This window comes from Henckelia pumila, chromosome 4 (genome assembly GCF_033568475.1).
Source record: "Henckelia pumila isolate YLH828 chromosome 4, ASM3356847v2, whole genome shotgun sequence".
NCBI classification, from domain to species: Eukaryota; Viridiplantae; Streptophyta; class Magnoliopsida; order Lamiales; family Gesneriaceae; genus Henckelia; species Henckelia pumila.
In genome coordinates, this window is record NC_133123.1 from 150368063 (window position 1) to 150385256 (window position 17194).

Consider the following 17194-nt stretch of genomic DNA (forward strand, 5'->3'; position numbering starts at 1 on the left):
GAGGCCTCTACCTTCTGTCCCCATGGAATAATATTTTCGGCCCAATGAAAAACTAGAATAATAACGAAACAAATGCATGCAAAAAAATGGTTCAATATTAATATTCAAACAACATTAGCAGAAGCTAAAGAATAATTCATTTAGCCTCTGTTTTTTGAATAAAATTACAATAACTAGTGCAAATAATTGACTATTTATGATCACTCTGAATTTCAAAGTCAATACCACAAGGATCAAAGATTTTAAACTTGTTAAATAAAAATCTCCAACCAAATTTAAAAGCTAGCAAGTACAAATTTCAAGGAGCAGTAAAGTTCATAAGCTGAACAAAAATTATATATAAAAAAATAACAGGAAATAGAGTAAAAAAACGAAGGGAGAGAATTCTAGGTGCACTAACACTAACTGCGTGAAGCAAAAACAACAAAACGCTAAAAAATAGGCTTCGAAATCAAATCGATTAAAGATATTTAAACTGCATTGACCACAATTAATACATCATTGATGTTCTGAAATTTTTAAAAAAATATCGAAACTCAGGTGCGATACACCAGATCTTTCAGAAATATCACAAAAATGATTAATGTAACTACGAAGCTTTTTACCTCGTAATTCTCGCAATATGTTCTTCTTCGTTTCACTTCCTCGAACAAACTGCAAATTGATATAAGAAATTGAATAAATCTCTGTAACATTAACATATTTGAAGAAAATCCATAGTTCTTATAACGATTCACTTCAATCTAGGAAAATTTGTTTTAAAAATTGTCAGATCTAAAAAAAAATGAAGAGATATATCTATCTTTCAGATGGAGAAATCAAAAACTACACTTCACCTCGCACTTCGATTACTTCAGAATTGAAGAGAATTTCATTCTTCCATCTCCGCGGCAAATATCAGGGCAACAATGTAATTTTTTATTGGATTGCAGGGGTTTTAAAATTATCACGCTGAGAAGGAGGGATGTTTTGTACATAGATTATAAGAATTATAACGGGCTTATAGTATGGGCCTGATTTTGTTGTAAATGAACCAAGCATGGGATATTGTTGGTTTATTAATTCATATTGGTTAATTCAAATGTATATATCAGAAAAAATATTACTAAAAATTTCTAGATTGGAAATTAGTTGGTGGATTTTGTATTTATTATTATTATTATTATTATTATTATTATTATTATTATTATTATTATTATTATTATTATTATCATGAAATCTTGCAGAAGTCTTCTTTTATGTCTGCCCAAAACGAAAAAAAGAAAGAAATCGTGATCACTGAGCTGAATTGAGCTGATAATTATTGAATCAGAAGCCTCGAAGCGGCCACTCCCAGATTGCCAACATGTATCCCGCAGCAAAGCCGCTGCTTTGGACACGTCGTTTCGTGTGCTCCATCATCGTAGTGATGATGGCGGTTTTTCTAAACGGTGCCGCTTATTCTTTGGCGAAATCACCATCTTCACCGCCCACGCCTGGTTCTGCTGTCCGTGTGGTATTTCCTACTTGTTTATATATTGGTCGATCAATGTATTATGCTTCGTGTAGCTCTTGATTTGTGTAATTTTCAGGATACCCATTTGGATTTTAGAATTTGGTTATAATGTGTTGTAGTCTTTTTAGACGAGCTAGGTGATTTGAGCTTGTGTTCTAGGAGAAGTACTCGTGATGTTGTTTGAAGAAGAGAAAAGGCTTGATCTTGGGCAGTATTTTGAAATTTGACTGTCGGTGCTCATCTGAATCTGTTTTTATATCTACCATCTTTTTGTGATATGCGTGAAGGGAATTTAAGAGAAGGAAAGTATAATAAGCTGTGAGTCGAGAGTTGAAAGAGGCATTGGTTTTCATCATGTATAATGAATCAATTATGTGTGTGTGTGTATATATTCAAGTATAGTACACTAGTACATTAAATGCTAAAACCCAATACCAGTTAACTAAGCAATTAAAAAGTTTCTAATAATATGAACGAACTGCGCTACGGCAGAAAGGAAAAACATAATCCAAAGAAATCAGTAAAAACCTGAAACTTTAACAAGAATAGGTATAATAATTAAGGAACAGGAGCAGTTGTTGTCAACTCCTTCCAACTGTTGACTTTGATTGCCAAGATTTCCTGAAATAGACGGGGAAATAGCATTTTGCAGAGACTCGAATTGTGGAGACTTGGATTGGGTTTACATGGTGATAGTTCAGTTCCTTATTGATTAACTTCTCATCAGTTCTTGAATTGAAATTGTCATTGTCGTGTCATGACCTTTGATAACATAAGTGATGGGCTTGAACTCCTCATCTAGACCATATAAGATTATTTCTCAATGAGATCTTTGTGATCCGCAGTTTTCCCAAAGCTGCAAGTTCTTCGGCTCGAGTTTTAAAAAACTGTGTACAGTCGGAAATTGTTGGGTGCCTTTTGTTGCTTGTTTTCTTAGTTGCTTTATCTGCTTGATTTACCACGTTTATGGATAGCGCAAGTGTTAGTCAGAAGATGCTAAGAAAGCCACATCATCGGTGTTAACTTCATGAGCAATGGGAAAACTGAAGCCAAAGTGAAAAACCAATAAACTACTTCCTGTGCGTAATTACTGGAAAGCATAATGTGAGTTCAACTCTATTGGAGTGCCATGGATTTGATATCTGAGAACATGCATTGGTTTTATAAGCATTTGTCAGTTTTTTTAACTGCTTTACTGCTGATAGAAAGGAGATCCATCATTGCTCCTGGTGTTTTTTTGAAACTGAAATCCCGGTTATTATGGATGTAACACAGGTTAATATGTATAAAATTTATTGGAAATTGATGTTTGAGAGAATCTGGTGTCATTCCGAAATTGTCTCAAGGTGATTGATGAATGTCTGAATTATAGAATGGATTGTTTTTCACCATTTCCATTCCTTGTTCACCGTCATTGCATTTTTCTTGTATATGATCAGGACAGAGGGAAAATGAATTCCAAGAACTGTAGTGCTTGCTTGGGAAAGCTTGACCGCAACTCACTAGCTGCTGGGTTCAGATTATTGGATGCAGACTTTTTCAGTGATGCTAAGGTACCTTGGCGAATTAAAGACTCGCCACTATTTATTTTGAGGAGCTATTAACTGAGATAGTCGCCATTGATATATGTACTCCCTGCAGATGCTAGAGATCGAAAAGGGTGCCAGAGACTTTAATATTCCAATTATTAGATCGAATCGAAAATTAGTTGCTTCAGCTAATGGGGGATTGGAAAATCCATCTTATTTGGTTTTCAGTTCAGGATGGCATCACAATCAGGCACTACTTACCTCTGAACGATTCGATTATCCTTCTCTATCTGGTGTGAAGCGACCAAAGAATGATGATGATATTGCTTTTATGAGTGTAAGTTTAATCAGTTGAGGGTATCAGCATAAAAAGATTGTAGTTTTTTCCTCTTCTGGCTATTTCAAATGTGATATTTGTTGGGTCAGATTCTTGAATTGGGGCAACTCATCAAGTCTAAACAGATCACATCCGAAGAACTAGCTGCAATCTTTTTGGGTAGATTGAAGAGGTATTGCCGATTCTAGAGCAGTGTGTGCCTGGGCTATGATATTTAGTTCGATTATCTGTTTGAGTTAACCATCTGTATTGCCGCAGGTATGGTCCTGTGCTTGAGGCTGTAGTGACTATTACTGAAGAATTAGCACTCAAGCAAGCAAAACAAGCTGATAAATTGCTTGCACAAGGCATATATTTAGGTTAACCCTTGTTTAGTTTTTTTTTTTAAAGTTTTTGTTTCTTTTTCTCTAGTTCGTTCACACCAAATTCAAAATGCAATTGCATGTCTTTAAACTTTTGTTAAACCCTTGTTGCACCCCTGAATTGTAAACAGGGGAAAAAAGGGAGCATAAAGAAGAAAATTAAGCTTTCACGTTTCTCTCTTCCCAAAAGACAATAAATTAATTTTATATTGTGGATTGATAGGCAATTATTGATGATTCGTTCATGTTTTGGACTAAAATCTCAACCTTCATGATATCAATGTTTATGACTGTGTTTCTTAATGGTTGAAGGTGCCTTAATATGTGTAATATTCAAATATATTTTTCTAGAGTTGTTGTGGCAAACTGTGGCTGTGACTTGTATATAGGTCCACTCCATGGGATTCCATACGGGTTGAAGGATATAATTGCAGTACCCCATTACAAGACGACATGGGGTTCTAAATCTTTTAAAAATCAAGTTCTTGACATTGAAGCTTGGGTTTATAAAAGGTATGTGAGTATAGCCGACGATATATAAGGTAAGGCAGTCATTCTGACGTATGTGGGTGATGAGTGCAGGCTAAAATCTGCTGGCGCTGTTCTTCTTGCAAAGCTTGTGACTGGATCACTAGCATATGATGATATCTGGTTTGGGGGTAGAACAAGAAACCCTTGGAATATAGAGGAGTATACCACTGGTTCATCTGCTGGACCTGCTGCCTGCACCTCAGCTGGTATGTCTTGGCTGGAAATCTGTGTTTTGTGTGCTTTTTTGGCCATGGTAGAATTATTCATGCATGCTTGTGTGTGTGTGTGTCGACACAAATAAATGTACATGTAAAGTTATCCATTTGAGAGCGTGAAAGAAAGAAACACTACTGTTTTGCGCAGGTTTGGTTCCCTTTGCCATTGGTTCAGAAACTGCTGGATCCATTTCTTACCCTGCTGCTCGTTGTGGTGTGACAGCATTGCGCCCAACTTTCGGAACTGTTGGTCGAACTGGTGTTATGAGCATATCCGAAAGTTTGGTAGCAGCGTCCTCATTTATTCTTTTCCATTTTCTATGTTTAGTTTTACTGGTAATGCATATTAAAACTCATCATTTTGCAGGATAAACTTGGACCATTCTGTAGAGATGCTGCAGATTGTGTAATTGTCCTGGATACTATTCGTGGCAAGGATCCGGATGATCTTTCATCCAGAGACATCCCTCTTGCCGATCCATTTTTGGTTGATATAACCAAGCTAACTGTTGGATACCTCGATGACGCAGAGATGGATGTGAGTGTACCTAAGAGGGTCGTGTATCTTGCTTTCATACATTTTTGTCCACTAACACCTTGAACTAATAAGAAAACTATAGGTTGTTCAAAAGCTCCAGTCTAAAGGTGTGAAAATGGTTCCGTTCAAACTGAATTACACTGTTGACTCTGCTCAAGGGATCTTAAATTTCACTATGGATGTTGATATGCTGTCCCACTTCGACGAGTGGCAACGCTCTGGCGAGGATGATGACTATGAAGCTCAAGATCAATGGCCTCTTGAACTTCGCAGGGCCAGAGTCGTGCCTGCGGTAGATTATGTCCAAGTATGCCAACTAAACACTTGAAACTATTTGTCTTTCATTCTTACCCAAGTCCTGGATTTTGAAAAACAATGAGTTTCTGTCCTCAGGCTCAAAGAGCAAGAGGAAAGCTAATCCGTGAAGTCAGAGACAGTTTCAAAGTCGATGCATTTATTGGAAACGCGACCGACTGGGAGCGTGTTTGTGTGGGAAACCTCGTAGGCATGCCGGTGATCGTTGTGCCTACAGGATTCAAGGAAATACCCAACGCCCCTTCGAATAAAACCAGAAGGCGAACTACGATAACCACGGGTATTTTTGCTCCGCCAGAGCATGATCACATTGTAAGCTTTCTCCATGTCTCAATTTTATTTAGACGAGTATATCTTTTGTGATCTTTGCACAAGTTATTACCAAAGATATTTGAAACCCAGAGGTGTTTCAAAATATTGAACAATTTTACTGTCAAAATTTGTTCAATTTATATATATATATATATATATATTGAACAATTTTGATTGATTCAATATACCCTAATTTATGCATATACATTCAGGCATTAGCACTGGCCATGGCTTATCAGTCTATAACGGACCATCATAGGCAACGGCCGCCAATCGACGACCTAGGACCGGACGATTCGATCCCAAATCCGCCTACTGTCCCTGTTCCCCCAAGACATCTAGGCCTTAAGGATTCACCATAGACAACGGCCGCCAATCGACAGCCTTCGACCCAGACGATCCGACCGCCTATTGTCCTGGCTCCCCCAAGACATCTAGGCCTTCAAGGATTGTTGTTCATATTTTGTAAAGATGGTGAATACTAATTTGCACTTTATTTTGTGCCTTTCACTATTATATCAATTTGTTATTAATGGGAATTTTCTAATTACATAATGTAACAGAAATGTTTATTACCGCATAAATATTGAGAAACTTCGGAGAATATATTTATTCCTCAGTTTTTTGAAGTAATGTCTACATATTTTTAGCAATTGATGGTTACACTAATGATTTGATTTTACTTTATAATACTACAAGACTGGAAGCAAAGGGAAAGTGTGTTTTCCGATTTAGGCTAAAATCTAATATCCTTTTTCCACATTCACTTGTCTGCTTTTTGCTAAAATCACTACGTTTCCATTAACTCACATTTCCACCTGCCACCCGAAAGAACCAAATAGTGGAAACATTTTATTCCACTTTGAATAATACATTTTTTTAATTATTATATTTAAATAAAAACATTACAAATTACCCCTAGGAGTGACTAATTTTTTACATATCCGTAGAACTTTTTCTGTAATTCCAAAAATATCCTTAAATCACTCAATTCCATATTCACATGTTTCTTTTCGTAATTTTTTTCTCCGTATCATTTCAATTTCAAAAATTAATAACATCAACAAATCACAAATGTCATATACTGCTTCGAAAAAGAAAAATTAATTCCCTCATTGTGGTTGTTTTAAATCTCAGGGCACCGTTCTGTTCACCATATTACTAATATATGTATAACTCATTTCATCTCATCTCACGTTTTACTCATCATATTATTTATCCATATATTAACTACTTATTTTATATCAATCAATTCATTAATTATTTATAATACATCAATCAAATTATTGAATTTAAATTAATATATTACCCCTTATAAATAATATAATTTTTATTTTATTTATTGTTAAAAGGACAAAATAGTCATTTAATATTTTTATATAAAATTTAATCAATCAAATCAAATAAACTATAATCTATCAATCAAATCCAATATTATTTTAACTATCATTTCTTATTTATTTTTTATTACATTATATTACTTATCTATCTCTTACTTATATCATCACTCAAACCAAACAGTGCCTAAAAAAACTTGCACATGTGTCACAATACACAAGTAAATATTTATGTTATATATACGTTGAATATCATCTCGAGTTATTGTTCGTTCATTTGATCAAAGCACGATTTTTTAAACATTCTTAAAAAACTTGCATGACCTGTTTCACGATCTATACGTAAATAATTATAATTATTAGTACAGAATGTACACGCTTTGTATGTGTAAAATAAATAATTTTTTATATAATTTTTTTAAAATAAAAAAAATAGATTGAGAGATGTTTGTTGAGATAATGGATAAGATTAGGGGTGATAAAAATTCCCGAAATCCCGACCCTTCCCGAATCTCATTTCATTCACGTCCCGAAAAAATCCCAACCAGAAATTATCCCGACCCGAACTTTCGGGATTTTTTCCATCCCGATTAATATCGGGAGCGGGATCGGAAATAAAATCTTATCCCGACGGGATTTCCGACCCGTCCCGAAATAATATAATAATATATTTTATTAATATAATAAGCTAAATATTATTAGGTTTCAACTCATATAACACTTAATTGTGGATTTAATTCGCATAATTTTTATTATTGGGATGATCAAATTGTAAAATCACGAAATGCCATTTTATTTTTGTGTATTTTTTAAAAAAATTAAATTAATAATTTAATTAATTCATATTTATAATTATATAATTAGAACAAATATGTAGAACAAGACTCAAAAGATTAATTTGACAATTTATTTAACAAATTTTATTTTGTAATTGTATCTGAATATTTTATTAATAATTATCCGATATATTTTTTTTCTTAACAAAACTTTGAAACATTATCCGGAATATTTTAATATTATATGTTTTAAGTTGAATATTTATTTTTATTTATAAATATAAGTTTCTAAATAGTATATTTAATAAAATTATCACATTTTTTTAAATTTTTTGAACGAAATCTTGAACATGAAAAAAAATTCTGGATTTTCTCTCCCTATCCGACGGGATCCCGAACATTCGGGATCCCGAATAGTTGGGTCCCGAAATGTTTCGGGTACGGGATCGGGAGGAAAGAAAGTTTTCCGATCCTTTTCGGGACAAAAATTGGATAGGGGGTTTGCGGGACGGATCCCGACCCTATTCCTTCCCTGGATAAGATGAAATAATTATGAAATAAAAAATTTTAATATCCTCAAAGTTAATTATTATAATAAACTCAAATTTTATATAATATAATATAGATAATAGTATAGATATATATGTGTAAATATTATATTGAGTTATCCACTTAAAAAAATTTTATATTTCAATCTTATATTATGGTAGAAATACCATACCCGCACAAAGCAAACACGCTGCTGACATGGCGAAACAACACCAATGCAACGTGTCGGACCCTCATTGGCCAGTGTACTGACCTGGCGATTCAAAGTCATCCCCACCGCACCCCGCCACCTATAATGAAATCTTCTCTCTCTCTCATACAAAGTACAGTCGAGGTTTCAAAAAAAATTTATATATAAAAAAAATTTTAATTAATTATTAATGACATAATTGAATTTATCAAAATTCATTGGAAATTTTCGAAAAAAATAAAAGATTTTAATAATAAGATTACGGGACAGCAGAACAAAATCCAATATACACCGATATGTGGCAATAAAGTAAATTTATACTAAAAAGAGGTTATTTTCAGTTCTGTGTAGTTCTCCTCGATTTCAGCTATAAATTTCCTTCACATTGATTTCTCTGTATTTTCCGATCCGCCGTCCACAATCGGAGCCTTTCTCTCACGGACAAGACATCTCAATTTTCGTTACTCTCCTGATAACTTATCGAGAAAAGAGATCTTTTTTTTCGGGATTTGATTGGATTCTGATGCATTCGCTGTAGCCGAACAGCATTTGAATCGGTTCGATCTTTCTGTCTATCTGCCAATCTCCTTGAGCTTCGGCCGCATCGAATTTTCAGGTTTTTTGGGTAAAATTTTCAGATCTCTGTTTATTTGACATGTTCGATGATATGCATGTAATTGGATCAAGTGAATTGAGCGAGATGAGTGTTTTTTTTTGTTTGGTGTGTGGTTTGTTGATCGTTGATGTTTGAGTGTCAGATCTCTCGCTTTCGATGTGAATTTGTATGGATATACGGCTGCATGTGCTTTTTAGATTCGTGTTTGTGATTTTGCTTTGTTTGTGTTTTTTTTGGTTGAATTGAGTATTTGTGTGTTTTTTGGTTGAATTCAGTATTTGTGTGTTTGAAAACGATGGCCTTTGAGTCTTTGTAAACTGATAACTTTATGATTACTTTTGGTCTTTTCGGAAACTAGATCAGGTTTGAGTGATTGAGTCAGCCTGAGAATGTGGTGATTTTTATGTGTGTGTGTGAAGAACGGCTGACTTTTTCTGTGTTTTTTCTTATGCAGATGGATATCTTGTTCTAAAAAAGAAACCCATTAATTTATACTATTTTTTATGATTAAATTTGATCAAAATTCTTCTTTTAGCCGTTGCTATAACGGCCAAAGATACGATTTTTATCCGTTATCATTGGTTTTAATGGCCAAAAATACGATTTTTACGAAACTATTACATTCGGTACTTGCGATAACGGCCAAAGATACGAGTTTTACCCGTTATCATCGGTTTTAATGGCCAAAGATACTATATTTACGAAACTATTACATTTGGTTTGTTTAATTAATAAATGAAGGTTTGATCTATTTCACACCTTTTTTTCCTTTTCAGCGGAACCGTTATTTTGTGGATCTTAGATTGTTTGCTTGGAGTTGGCAGCGACTAATTTAGACAGTATTAGCAATTAAAGACCCTATTGTTCAAATTTTGTGTGCTTAAATTTCTGAGATGCGGAAAAGATACATTTTTTAATTGTGCTGATAGCACGGTGAATGTGTCTTTCTTATTCACGCCTCTTTCCAGATGCATTTGATTTTGGTTTTTTGTATGCTATATGATGATTTCGGTGCTCACCTTTGGTTAATGGTTTTGTTATTACAGACTTTGTTGCTGAAATGACGTCGTCAGCTGTATGGTTGAGGGGAAGAGTTAAAGCTGTTCCGTCTGGAGACACCTTGGTAATAATGGGAAACTCCAAGGCTGAGATTCCCCCAGAGAAGAGCATCACTTTGTCATCGCTAATGGCTCCAAAGTTGGTACGTTCAGATTATAGGAAACGTTCATATTTATTCTTGGTTGGAGTTTGGACAAAGTCATTTTTCCTGCTATCCTGGCCAACAGATTTTTATGCTTGTGATAAAGGTTTTATATCCTCACCATTTAACCTTTCAGGGGATGTGGAAAGAAAGTCTGTCGGTTCGTTTGACATCCATGCATGAACATTTGCTTATAAATAATAAATTTGTGTGCCTTGTAGCCTCAACTTAGTGGATCCTTAAATTAGCGATGAATTGCATTCGCTATTTTATGAACGGTGCAACTTTGTTATATTAGAGAGCCTCTAAATTTAGACAATAAGAGCGCCTCATGGTTGTATTGACTCTCTATTGCAATTATTAGTAAGAGGTTTCATATTTGTAGCTATGTTCGGATTTTGGTTTTGTGACTTGTTTCCTTGGTTTTGTACATTTGAATGAGCGTTTGTTTCACACTTTTATCGGACCATCAGTTCTATTTTCTATTTATAGGGCGCACCACACAGAGGTAGTATCGATGAGCCTTTTGCATGGGACAGCAGAGAATTCCTAAGGAAGCTTTGTATTGGAAAGGTACGATATTCTTTAATTTTTGTTTGTTTTTAAGAAGTACTAATCATTTGGACTAATGTTTTAAGTCTCTTGGAAAGAGATGACCCACATTTATTTGGCCTTTATACCTGACAGGAAGTCACTTTCAAAGTGGATTACACTGTTGCATCCATAAACCGGGAGTTCGGCTCTGTTTTCCTTGGAGACAACATCAATGTGGCTTTAGCCGTTGTCGCTGCAGGCTGGGCGAAGGTTTTTCTTTTTCTTCTTCCTCAAGTTTCTAGATTCTCTTTGGTTTTATGCCTTGTGTTATGCTATTTCTTTCCTTTCAGGTTAAAGATGTAGGTCAACAGAAAGGAGAAGCCAGTCCTTATTTAGCAGAGTTGCTTCGGCTTGAAGAACAAGCCAAACAGCAAGGTGTGGGTCGCTGGAGCAGGGTATGTCTTAATTATCTGTTTGAAGAATAGTTCATGGAATGCTAACATTGAATCACCTTTTCTATGTGGATGAATTTTGATGCCTGCTTCTCCTGGTTTCTGGTTTCTGATTATGTTATAAAATATGTTGGCATCATTGCCGCATTCAGGTACCAGGTGCTTCTGAGGCTTCTGTTAGGAACTTGCCTCCATCAGCCATGAGCGATCCTGGCAGTTTTGATGCTGTGGCTCTCTTGGCTGCAAATAGAGGTAGTCCTTTGGAGGCTATTGTGGACCACGTTCGTGATGGAACCACGCTTCGTGTACATTTGCTTCCAGATTTTCAGTATGTCCAAGTGTTTGTTGCTGGGATTCAGGTATTGAACCTGACTGGACAATCATTTGCGGTCAAGGTTTTAGTACATCGTTTTCCATTCTTAGTTTCCCGATGTTAATTCTCCCAACTGCGATTTTTCTATTAGTCACCATCTGCGGGTAGGAGGGCTGCATCGGAAACTGCCGTTGTAGCTGACACAGCCTCGACCGAACAAAATGGAGATTCAGCGGCGGAATCTCGTGCCCCATTAACATCGGCAAAGAGATTTGCTGCCTCTTCAGCATCCATGGTTGAAGTTCCTCCAGATCCCTTTGGTAGAGAAGCAAAACATTTCACTGAGTCTCGTGTGTTGCACAGAGATGTGAGTATCGTTGAAATTTTTCAGTTTAATCTCTTAAAAATTGTAACTAAGATGTATTTGTCCTATTGTTGTAACAGGTCCGGGTTGTATTAGAGGGTGTTGACAAATTTAGCAATTTAACTGGTTCGGTATTTTATCCTGATGGGGAATCAGCAAAGGACTTGGCATTGGAGCTTGTTGAAAATGTAAGATTAAAAACTTGTTACTCTTTTTTCCAAAAAACGGCGCTTTGGATTAGATTATGGACCTAATTGAGCTCCAACTCTCTTGACATTTAATGTAGTGCACGAAGGAGAATTTGATGCCTGATACAGGCTTCTGAACCAGTGGATCAATATAATATTCGAGCTTACTCTTTCATTTATTTTTAATTTATAATTTACTATTTGAAAGATATTCCGAAGTGATCCCTACTTGAGACAGTAACTGGAAACAAAACTATAAAAAAAGTTGATTATGATACATGGATTGCAATTGTTCTTGTGACAACAATTTGGTGTCGGATTGTTTTTCTCATCATAAAGGTGGTGAATCAGAATGGAGTGTGTCACCTAACACAGTTTTGCACATGCATCAATGCTTGTCAAAGCATGAGTTTTTATTTACTTCCTGAACACTCATTATTGTTATTTTTTGTATTTTATTGATGAATTAGTTTGATGCTGTAAAAGCCAACTTCCTATTGATGAATTAGTATGGAGATGATTCAGTGGGCAGCATGACTGTTATAAACCAAAAACAATAACAAAATTCATTTAAATTTCTTGTTTAAATTTTGTTTTCTGCAGGTTTTGGCAAATATAAATTATTTCTATTTAAATTTCCACTTGCATTATGAGCATTCACTGATATTGATTCCTCTCCAGTTAATATCTTGATCTATTTTGCTCTGAAGATTTATTCCTTAGAGAATTTCCTGTTATGGTTTTACAGGGTTTAGCTAAATATGTGGAATGGAGCGCAAGCTTGTTGGAAGATGATGCTAGAAGGAAGTTGAAGAATGCTGAGCTTCAAGCAAAGAAGGCCCGGTTAAGGATGTGGACTAACTATGTTCCCCCTGCATCGAACTCGAAGGCCATTCATGACCAAAACTTTACAGGAAAAGTAAGTCACTCCTGGTGTTGACAGTACACCTCCTTTTTCCTGCCCTTTTCACAGAAACTTAGATTTGAACATATGTAGGTCATTGAAGTTGTGAGTGGGGATTGTATCATTGTTGCTGATGACTCAATGCCATTTGGAGATCCATCTGCAGAGCGACGAGTCAATCTCTCAAGCATAAGGGGTCCTAAAATGGGTAATCCTCGTAAAGATCAAAAACCTGATCCCTATGCTCGTGATGCAAAGGAATTTCTGAGAACACGCTTAATTGGCCGTCAAGTATGGTTCTTGACTTTTAATACACTATTTCCAGTACCGCATTTGTATTATACTATCAGCTCCTGTACCGCATTTGTATTATAATATCAGCTCTCTTCAGGTGCATGTTGCGATGGAGTATTCTAGGAAGGTTAGTTTGGCTGATGGGCCTGCTGCTTCATCCGGATCAACTGAAACGAGAGTGATGGATTTTGGATCTGTCTTCCTTCCAACCAAAGATGGGATTGAGCCTGCATCTGGAACAGGCAGTCAACAGACTGGGGCAAATATTGCTGAGCTATTAGTAGCTCGTGGTTTTGCCACTGTTGTCAGACATCGTGATTTTGAGGAGAGATCAAATCATTATGATGGCCTTCTTTCTGCCGAATCTCGTGCAATTTCTGGGAAGAAGGGCATGCATTCCGCCAAAGAGCCTCCAGTGAGGCATGTAACTGATCTGCTAACGGTTAGTATTTTGTGATATTTAATTGCTTATACTACTTTTTGTTAAATAAATTTTGTTGTGTTTATTTTCATTAAATTAAATTAAATTACTGAAACAAGTGCTTTTTTGTCCTTGTATTTGAAATTGTCTCAGGCTTCTGCCAAGAAAGCGAAAGACTTCTTGCCCTCTTTGCAACGCAGTGGGAGGATGACTGCTGTTGTTGAATATGTGCTCAGTGGCCATCGATTTAAAATTGATATTCCCAAAGCAACCTGCAGCCTTGCTTTCTCATTATCTGGGGTTAGATGTCCTGGTCGTGGAGAGCCTTATTCTGAAGAAGCTATTTCGTTTATGAGAAGGAGAATAATGCAGAGGGATGTTGAGGTATTGTTGTCCTTGTCCTTGTCCTTGTCCTTGTCCTTGTCCTTGTCCTTGTCCTTGTCCTTGTCTTATTAGATTCCAGGATTCTGCTTTCATACCTTACTGTGTTTTATAATCTCTTGCTCTAGATTGAAGTAGAAACTGTTGATAAAACCGGAACTTTCTTGGGAACCCTATGGGAGTCCAGAACCAATATGTCAATACCTCTTCTGGAAGCTGGCCTGGCAAAGCTTCAATCTTTTGGCATTGATAGGATCCAGGATGCTCACCTTCTGGCTCAAGCAGAGCAGTCAGCAAAACAAAAGAAGTTGAAGGTGAGCACTCTAGTGTTTAACTTACAATCCTTGTTCCGGACCTTTTATTCCTAATATTTTCAATTGCAGATATGGGAGAATCATGTAGAGGGAGAAGAAGTTCCTAATGGTTCAGCTATTGAAAGAAGGCAGAAAGAAGAGATCAAGGTATGTGGGCCTTAAAAATGCTCACACTTTGATGTTGTCTTTTGTTTTTAATGGAAATATGTTAAACCGCGTGATCTTTCATAGGTGGTGGTTACCGAAGTCCTGGGAGGTGGTAAATTCTATGTTCAGTCTGTTTCTGATCAGAAGGTGGCTGCTATACAGAAGCAGCTTGCTTCTCTAAACCTTCATGATGCTCCTTTAATTGGGGCCTTCAATCCTAAAAGGGGGGATATTGTTTTGTCTCAATTTAGTGCCGATAATTCTTGGAACCGAGCAATGGTAAGATGCTATGCATGTAGATGCTCTTTAGATTTGTTGAAGATAATTAATGAATCTGATGATAATTCGATATTATTCATCCCGTTTCTTGTTTTAAGTTTCATAGTACTACTTGAATCAAAGCTTTTGAAATTGAAATGTATTGAAGTGGATACTGATTCTACATTGACTTGGAAATATGTTAATGGTATAATAAGATGAATATATATTCCTTGAAATTATTTTTGCTTGCTAGTTTTGCTTGCTGTTTGGATGTCATTTGTGATTATTATTGCTTACTGGAAAAGTCCTGAGAAATTTTTTCAAGTGCTAAACATGTCATTGGTGTAAAATAGAAAGAAAACTTGGCAGCTTATAATAACCACATGTTGACATGAAAACTTATATTTTTTTAGTTGGGTTTGGTCCATGATACATACTTTATTTAAGTAGATTGAAGCTATACATATACCCTTTGTTCACCATGGAAATTATTAACTTTTCACTGTTTCTTTTCTGTTTTTCTAACATCTTAATTTAAATTTTGAAGATTGTGAACACTCCTCGAGGTGCTGTTGAATCTGCAAATGACCAGTTTGAGGTGTTCTACATTGACTATGGAAATCAAGAAACCGTCCCTTTCAGTCATTTGCGTCCTGTCGATCCGTCGGTATCCTCTGCCCCAGGCCTTGCTCAGCTTTGCGGCCTGGCATTTGTCAAAGTTCCTAACTTGGAGGATGATTATGGCCAAGAAGCGGCGGTTCGTTTGAGCAAACACTTACTAAGTGCTTCAAAAGAATTTAGGGCCCTGATAGAAGAAAGGGACACATCCGGCGGAAAAGTGAAAGGACAAGGAACTGGGACTATATTTATGGTTACATTGATTGACCCAGAAGCTGATATCAGCATAAATGCGATCATGCTGCAGGTACAACTGACTCATCTTTCTTGAAGCATTTTCTTAAGTTCTTCCTATTTTTATGCTCTAATATTGTGTGAATGATCAATCATATATCAATCAACAATTAGTTCCGATTTCCTTCCTCAATGACAAGGAATTGGTTTAAACTCAATTTAATGGAAAACCATGAAGACTAGTTGTCAACTTTCAAGTTCGCGCTGCAGATTTTCTTTGTTTTCATGTGCTTATCATATGATTTAGAACAGGAAGAGTTTCATTAGTAGGGTTGTACTCCGATCATGACCAAATTCGTAAACTTGTCAGGAGGGACTTGCTAGGTTGGAGAAAAGGCGTAGATGGGAACCCAAGGACAGACAAGAGGTGTTGGATGCATTGGAAAAATACCAGAAAGAAGCTCGTGAGAAGAGACTCGCGATGTGGGAGTACGGAGATATTGCATCCGACGATGAGGATATGGCACCACCTGCCCGCAAAGCTACTGGAAAGCGGTGAACGCTTGCTTTTCTCAGCCTGTACCGATATTTACGTGGCTCCGGTATGAGTCCTAAAAATCTTGACGCAGGCGTCTATGATAAGTTATGTAGAGGAGAAGTTTAAAATTCTATAAATCCGCCAGTATGACATATTGGTCGGTAGTCGAGAAGAATTTTGCTTGATTTTTGTTTTTCTTGATTCGTATTTTTTAAGATTAGACTCGTAATAAGGTTTGACCTCCCCAACTTGTCTTGGATTTTTGTTTTGCGTCACATCTAAAAAGATTTTTTGTTGCTTTATTTCCTCTCTTGCTTATCTATCTATTGATCCTGCACTTGTCATCTGACATCAATAGTGTTCATCATCTATTATGATACATTATAGTATTTTTATAAAACAAAATACACAATGGTCTCTTGGCTATAATCTCCTTTTCTTTCTCTCTCTCTCTTTTTCTTCGTTTTTCTAGTTTATAATGTTGAGTTTCAAGATCTCCAACATTTTATCCGAAGAAACATTGGAGAATAAAACTGACTTTTTCAGATTTTGATACTGATGAACTTGGTGAAATCTCGAGGCCATGCCCTCTCATTTTCCATACGAGTTTTTTTCCCATCTACATCTCCCATCTATGTATATCTTATCTATACTATTAAGTAAAATTAAATTTTAATCAAGTATTAATCAAAACCTTTGGTATGTTAGTGAAGTTTTTTATAATACGATTTTTTAACCTCTCAATTTCATCGTATAAATTTTTTTTCATCTTTATTGTATCTCTTATCATTTTGATTTTAAAAATGATGATTTTGATTTAATTTTTAAAAAAAACAAAAACAAAAACATTTTTTTTTCCATTTATGTTTCTTTACAGGTTATAACTTATAACTAGTGTTTAATTAATCTTCTATTAGGGCACGATTGA

At 35.8% G+C, this 17194-nt stretch overlaps 2 protein-coding genes across 6 annotated transcripts; both read left to right on the forward strand.

The window, feature by feature from the left end:
- The first annotated feature begins 1240 nt into the window (after nt 1-1240).
- Nucleotides 1241-6230, forward strand: LOC140863379 (uncharacterized). 4 transcript variants are annotated; one of them, XM_073266766.1, is made up of 13 exons: nt 1241-1495; nt 2771-2841; nt 2935-3048; nt 3137-3361; nt 3451-3533; nt 3620-3720; nt 4113-4236; nt 4306-4460; nt 4618-4754; nt 4837-5007; nt 5090-5314; nt 5401-5634; nt 5847-6230. In XM_073266766.1, the coding sequence occupies exons 3-13, from the start codon at nt 2947-2949 to the stop codon at nt 5994-5996; spliced, it is 1707 nt and encodes a 568-aa protein (XP_073122867.1). In that variant the 5' UTR covers nt 1241-1495; nt 2771-2841; nt 2935-2946; the 3' UTR covers nt 5997-6230. The 4 variants fall into 4 exon arrangements, with proteins under 4 accessions (XP_073122867.1, XP_073122865.1, XP_073122866.1 ...); XM_073266764.1 differs by having other exon boundaries at nt 2940-3048; XM_073266765.1 differs by lacking the exon at nt 2771-2841.
- Nucleotides 6231-8827: 2597 nt separating this feature from the next.
- On the forward strand, nt 8828-16568 carry LOC140894580 (ribonuclease TUDOR 1). Of its 2 annotated transcripts, none has more exons than XM_073303129.1 (17): nt 8828-9102; nt 10149-10303; nt 10796-10876; nt 10991-11107; nt 11188-11292; nt 11442-11648; nt 11754-11969; nt 12047-12154; nt 12903-13073; nt 13152-13349; nt 13450-13794; nt 13927-14157; nt 14283-14468; nt 14538-14615; nt 14700-14894; nt 15424-15801; nt 16099-16568. In XM_073303129.1, the coding sequence occupies exons 2-17, from the start codon at nt 10163-10165 to the stop codon at nt 16285-16287; spliced, it is 2946 nt and encodes a 981-aa protein (XP_073159230.1). In that variant the 5' UTR covers nt 8828-9102; nt 10149-10162; the 3' UTR covers nt 16288-16568. The 2 variants fall into 2 exon arrangements, with proteins under 2 accessions (XP_073159230.1, XP_073159229.1); XM_073303128.1 differs by having other exon boundaries at nt 8829-9111.
- Nucleotides 16569-17194: the final 626 nt, after the last annotated feature.

What these genes read in the sequence shown, in the direction of transcription:
- LOC140894580 (XM_073303129.1), top strand. Translation starts at nt 10,163, where the DNA reads ATGACGTCGTCAGCTGTATGGTTGAGGGGAAGAGTTAAAGCTGTTCCG. An exon ending in CTCGTGTGTTGCACAGAGAT is followed by an intron (nt 11,970 to 12,046) that starts GTGAGTATCGTT and finishes TTGTTGTAACAG; the next exon opens with GTCCGGGTTGTATTAGAGGG. An exon ending in GGCAGAAAGAAGAGATCAAG is followed by an intron (nt 14,616 to 14,699) that starts GTATGTGGGCCT and finishes GATCTTTCATAG; the next exon opens with GTGGTGGTTACCGAAGTCCT.
- LOC140863379 (XM_073266764.1), top strand. Translation starts at nt 1,346, where the DNA reads ATGTATCCCGCAGCAAAGCCGCTGCTTTGGACACGTCGTTTCGTGTGC. An exon ending in TTTTTGGGTAGATTGAAGAG is followed by an intron (nt 3,534 to 3,619) that starts GTATTGCCGATT and finishes GTATTGCCGCAG; the next exon opens with GTATGGTCCTGTGCTTGAGG. An exon ending in CGCCAGAGCATGATCACATT is followed by an intron (nt 5,635 to 5,846) that starts GTAAGCTTTCTC and finishes ATATACATTCAG; the next exon opens with GCATTAGCACTGGCCATGGC.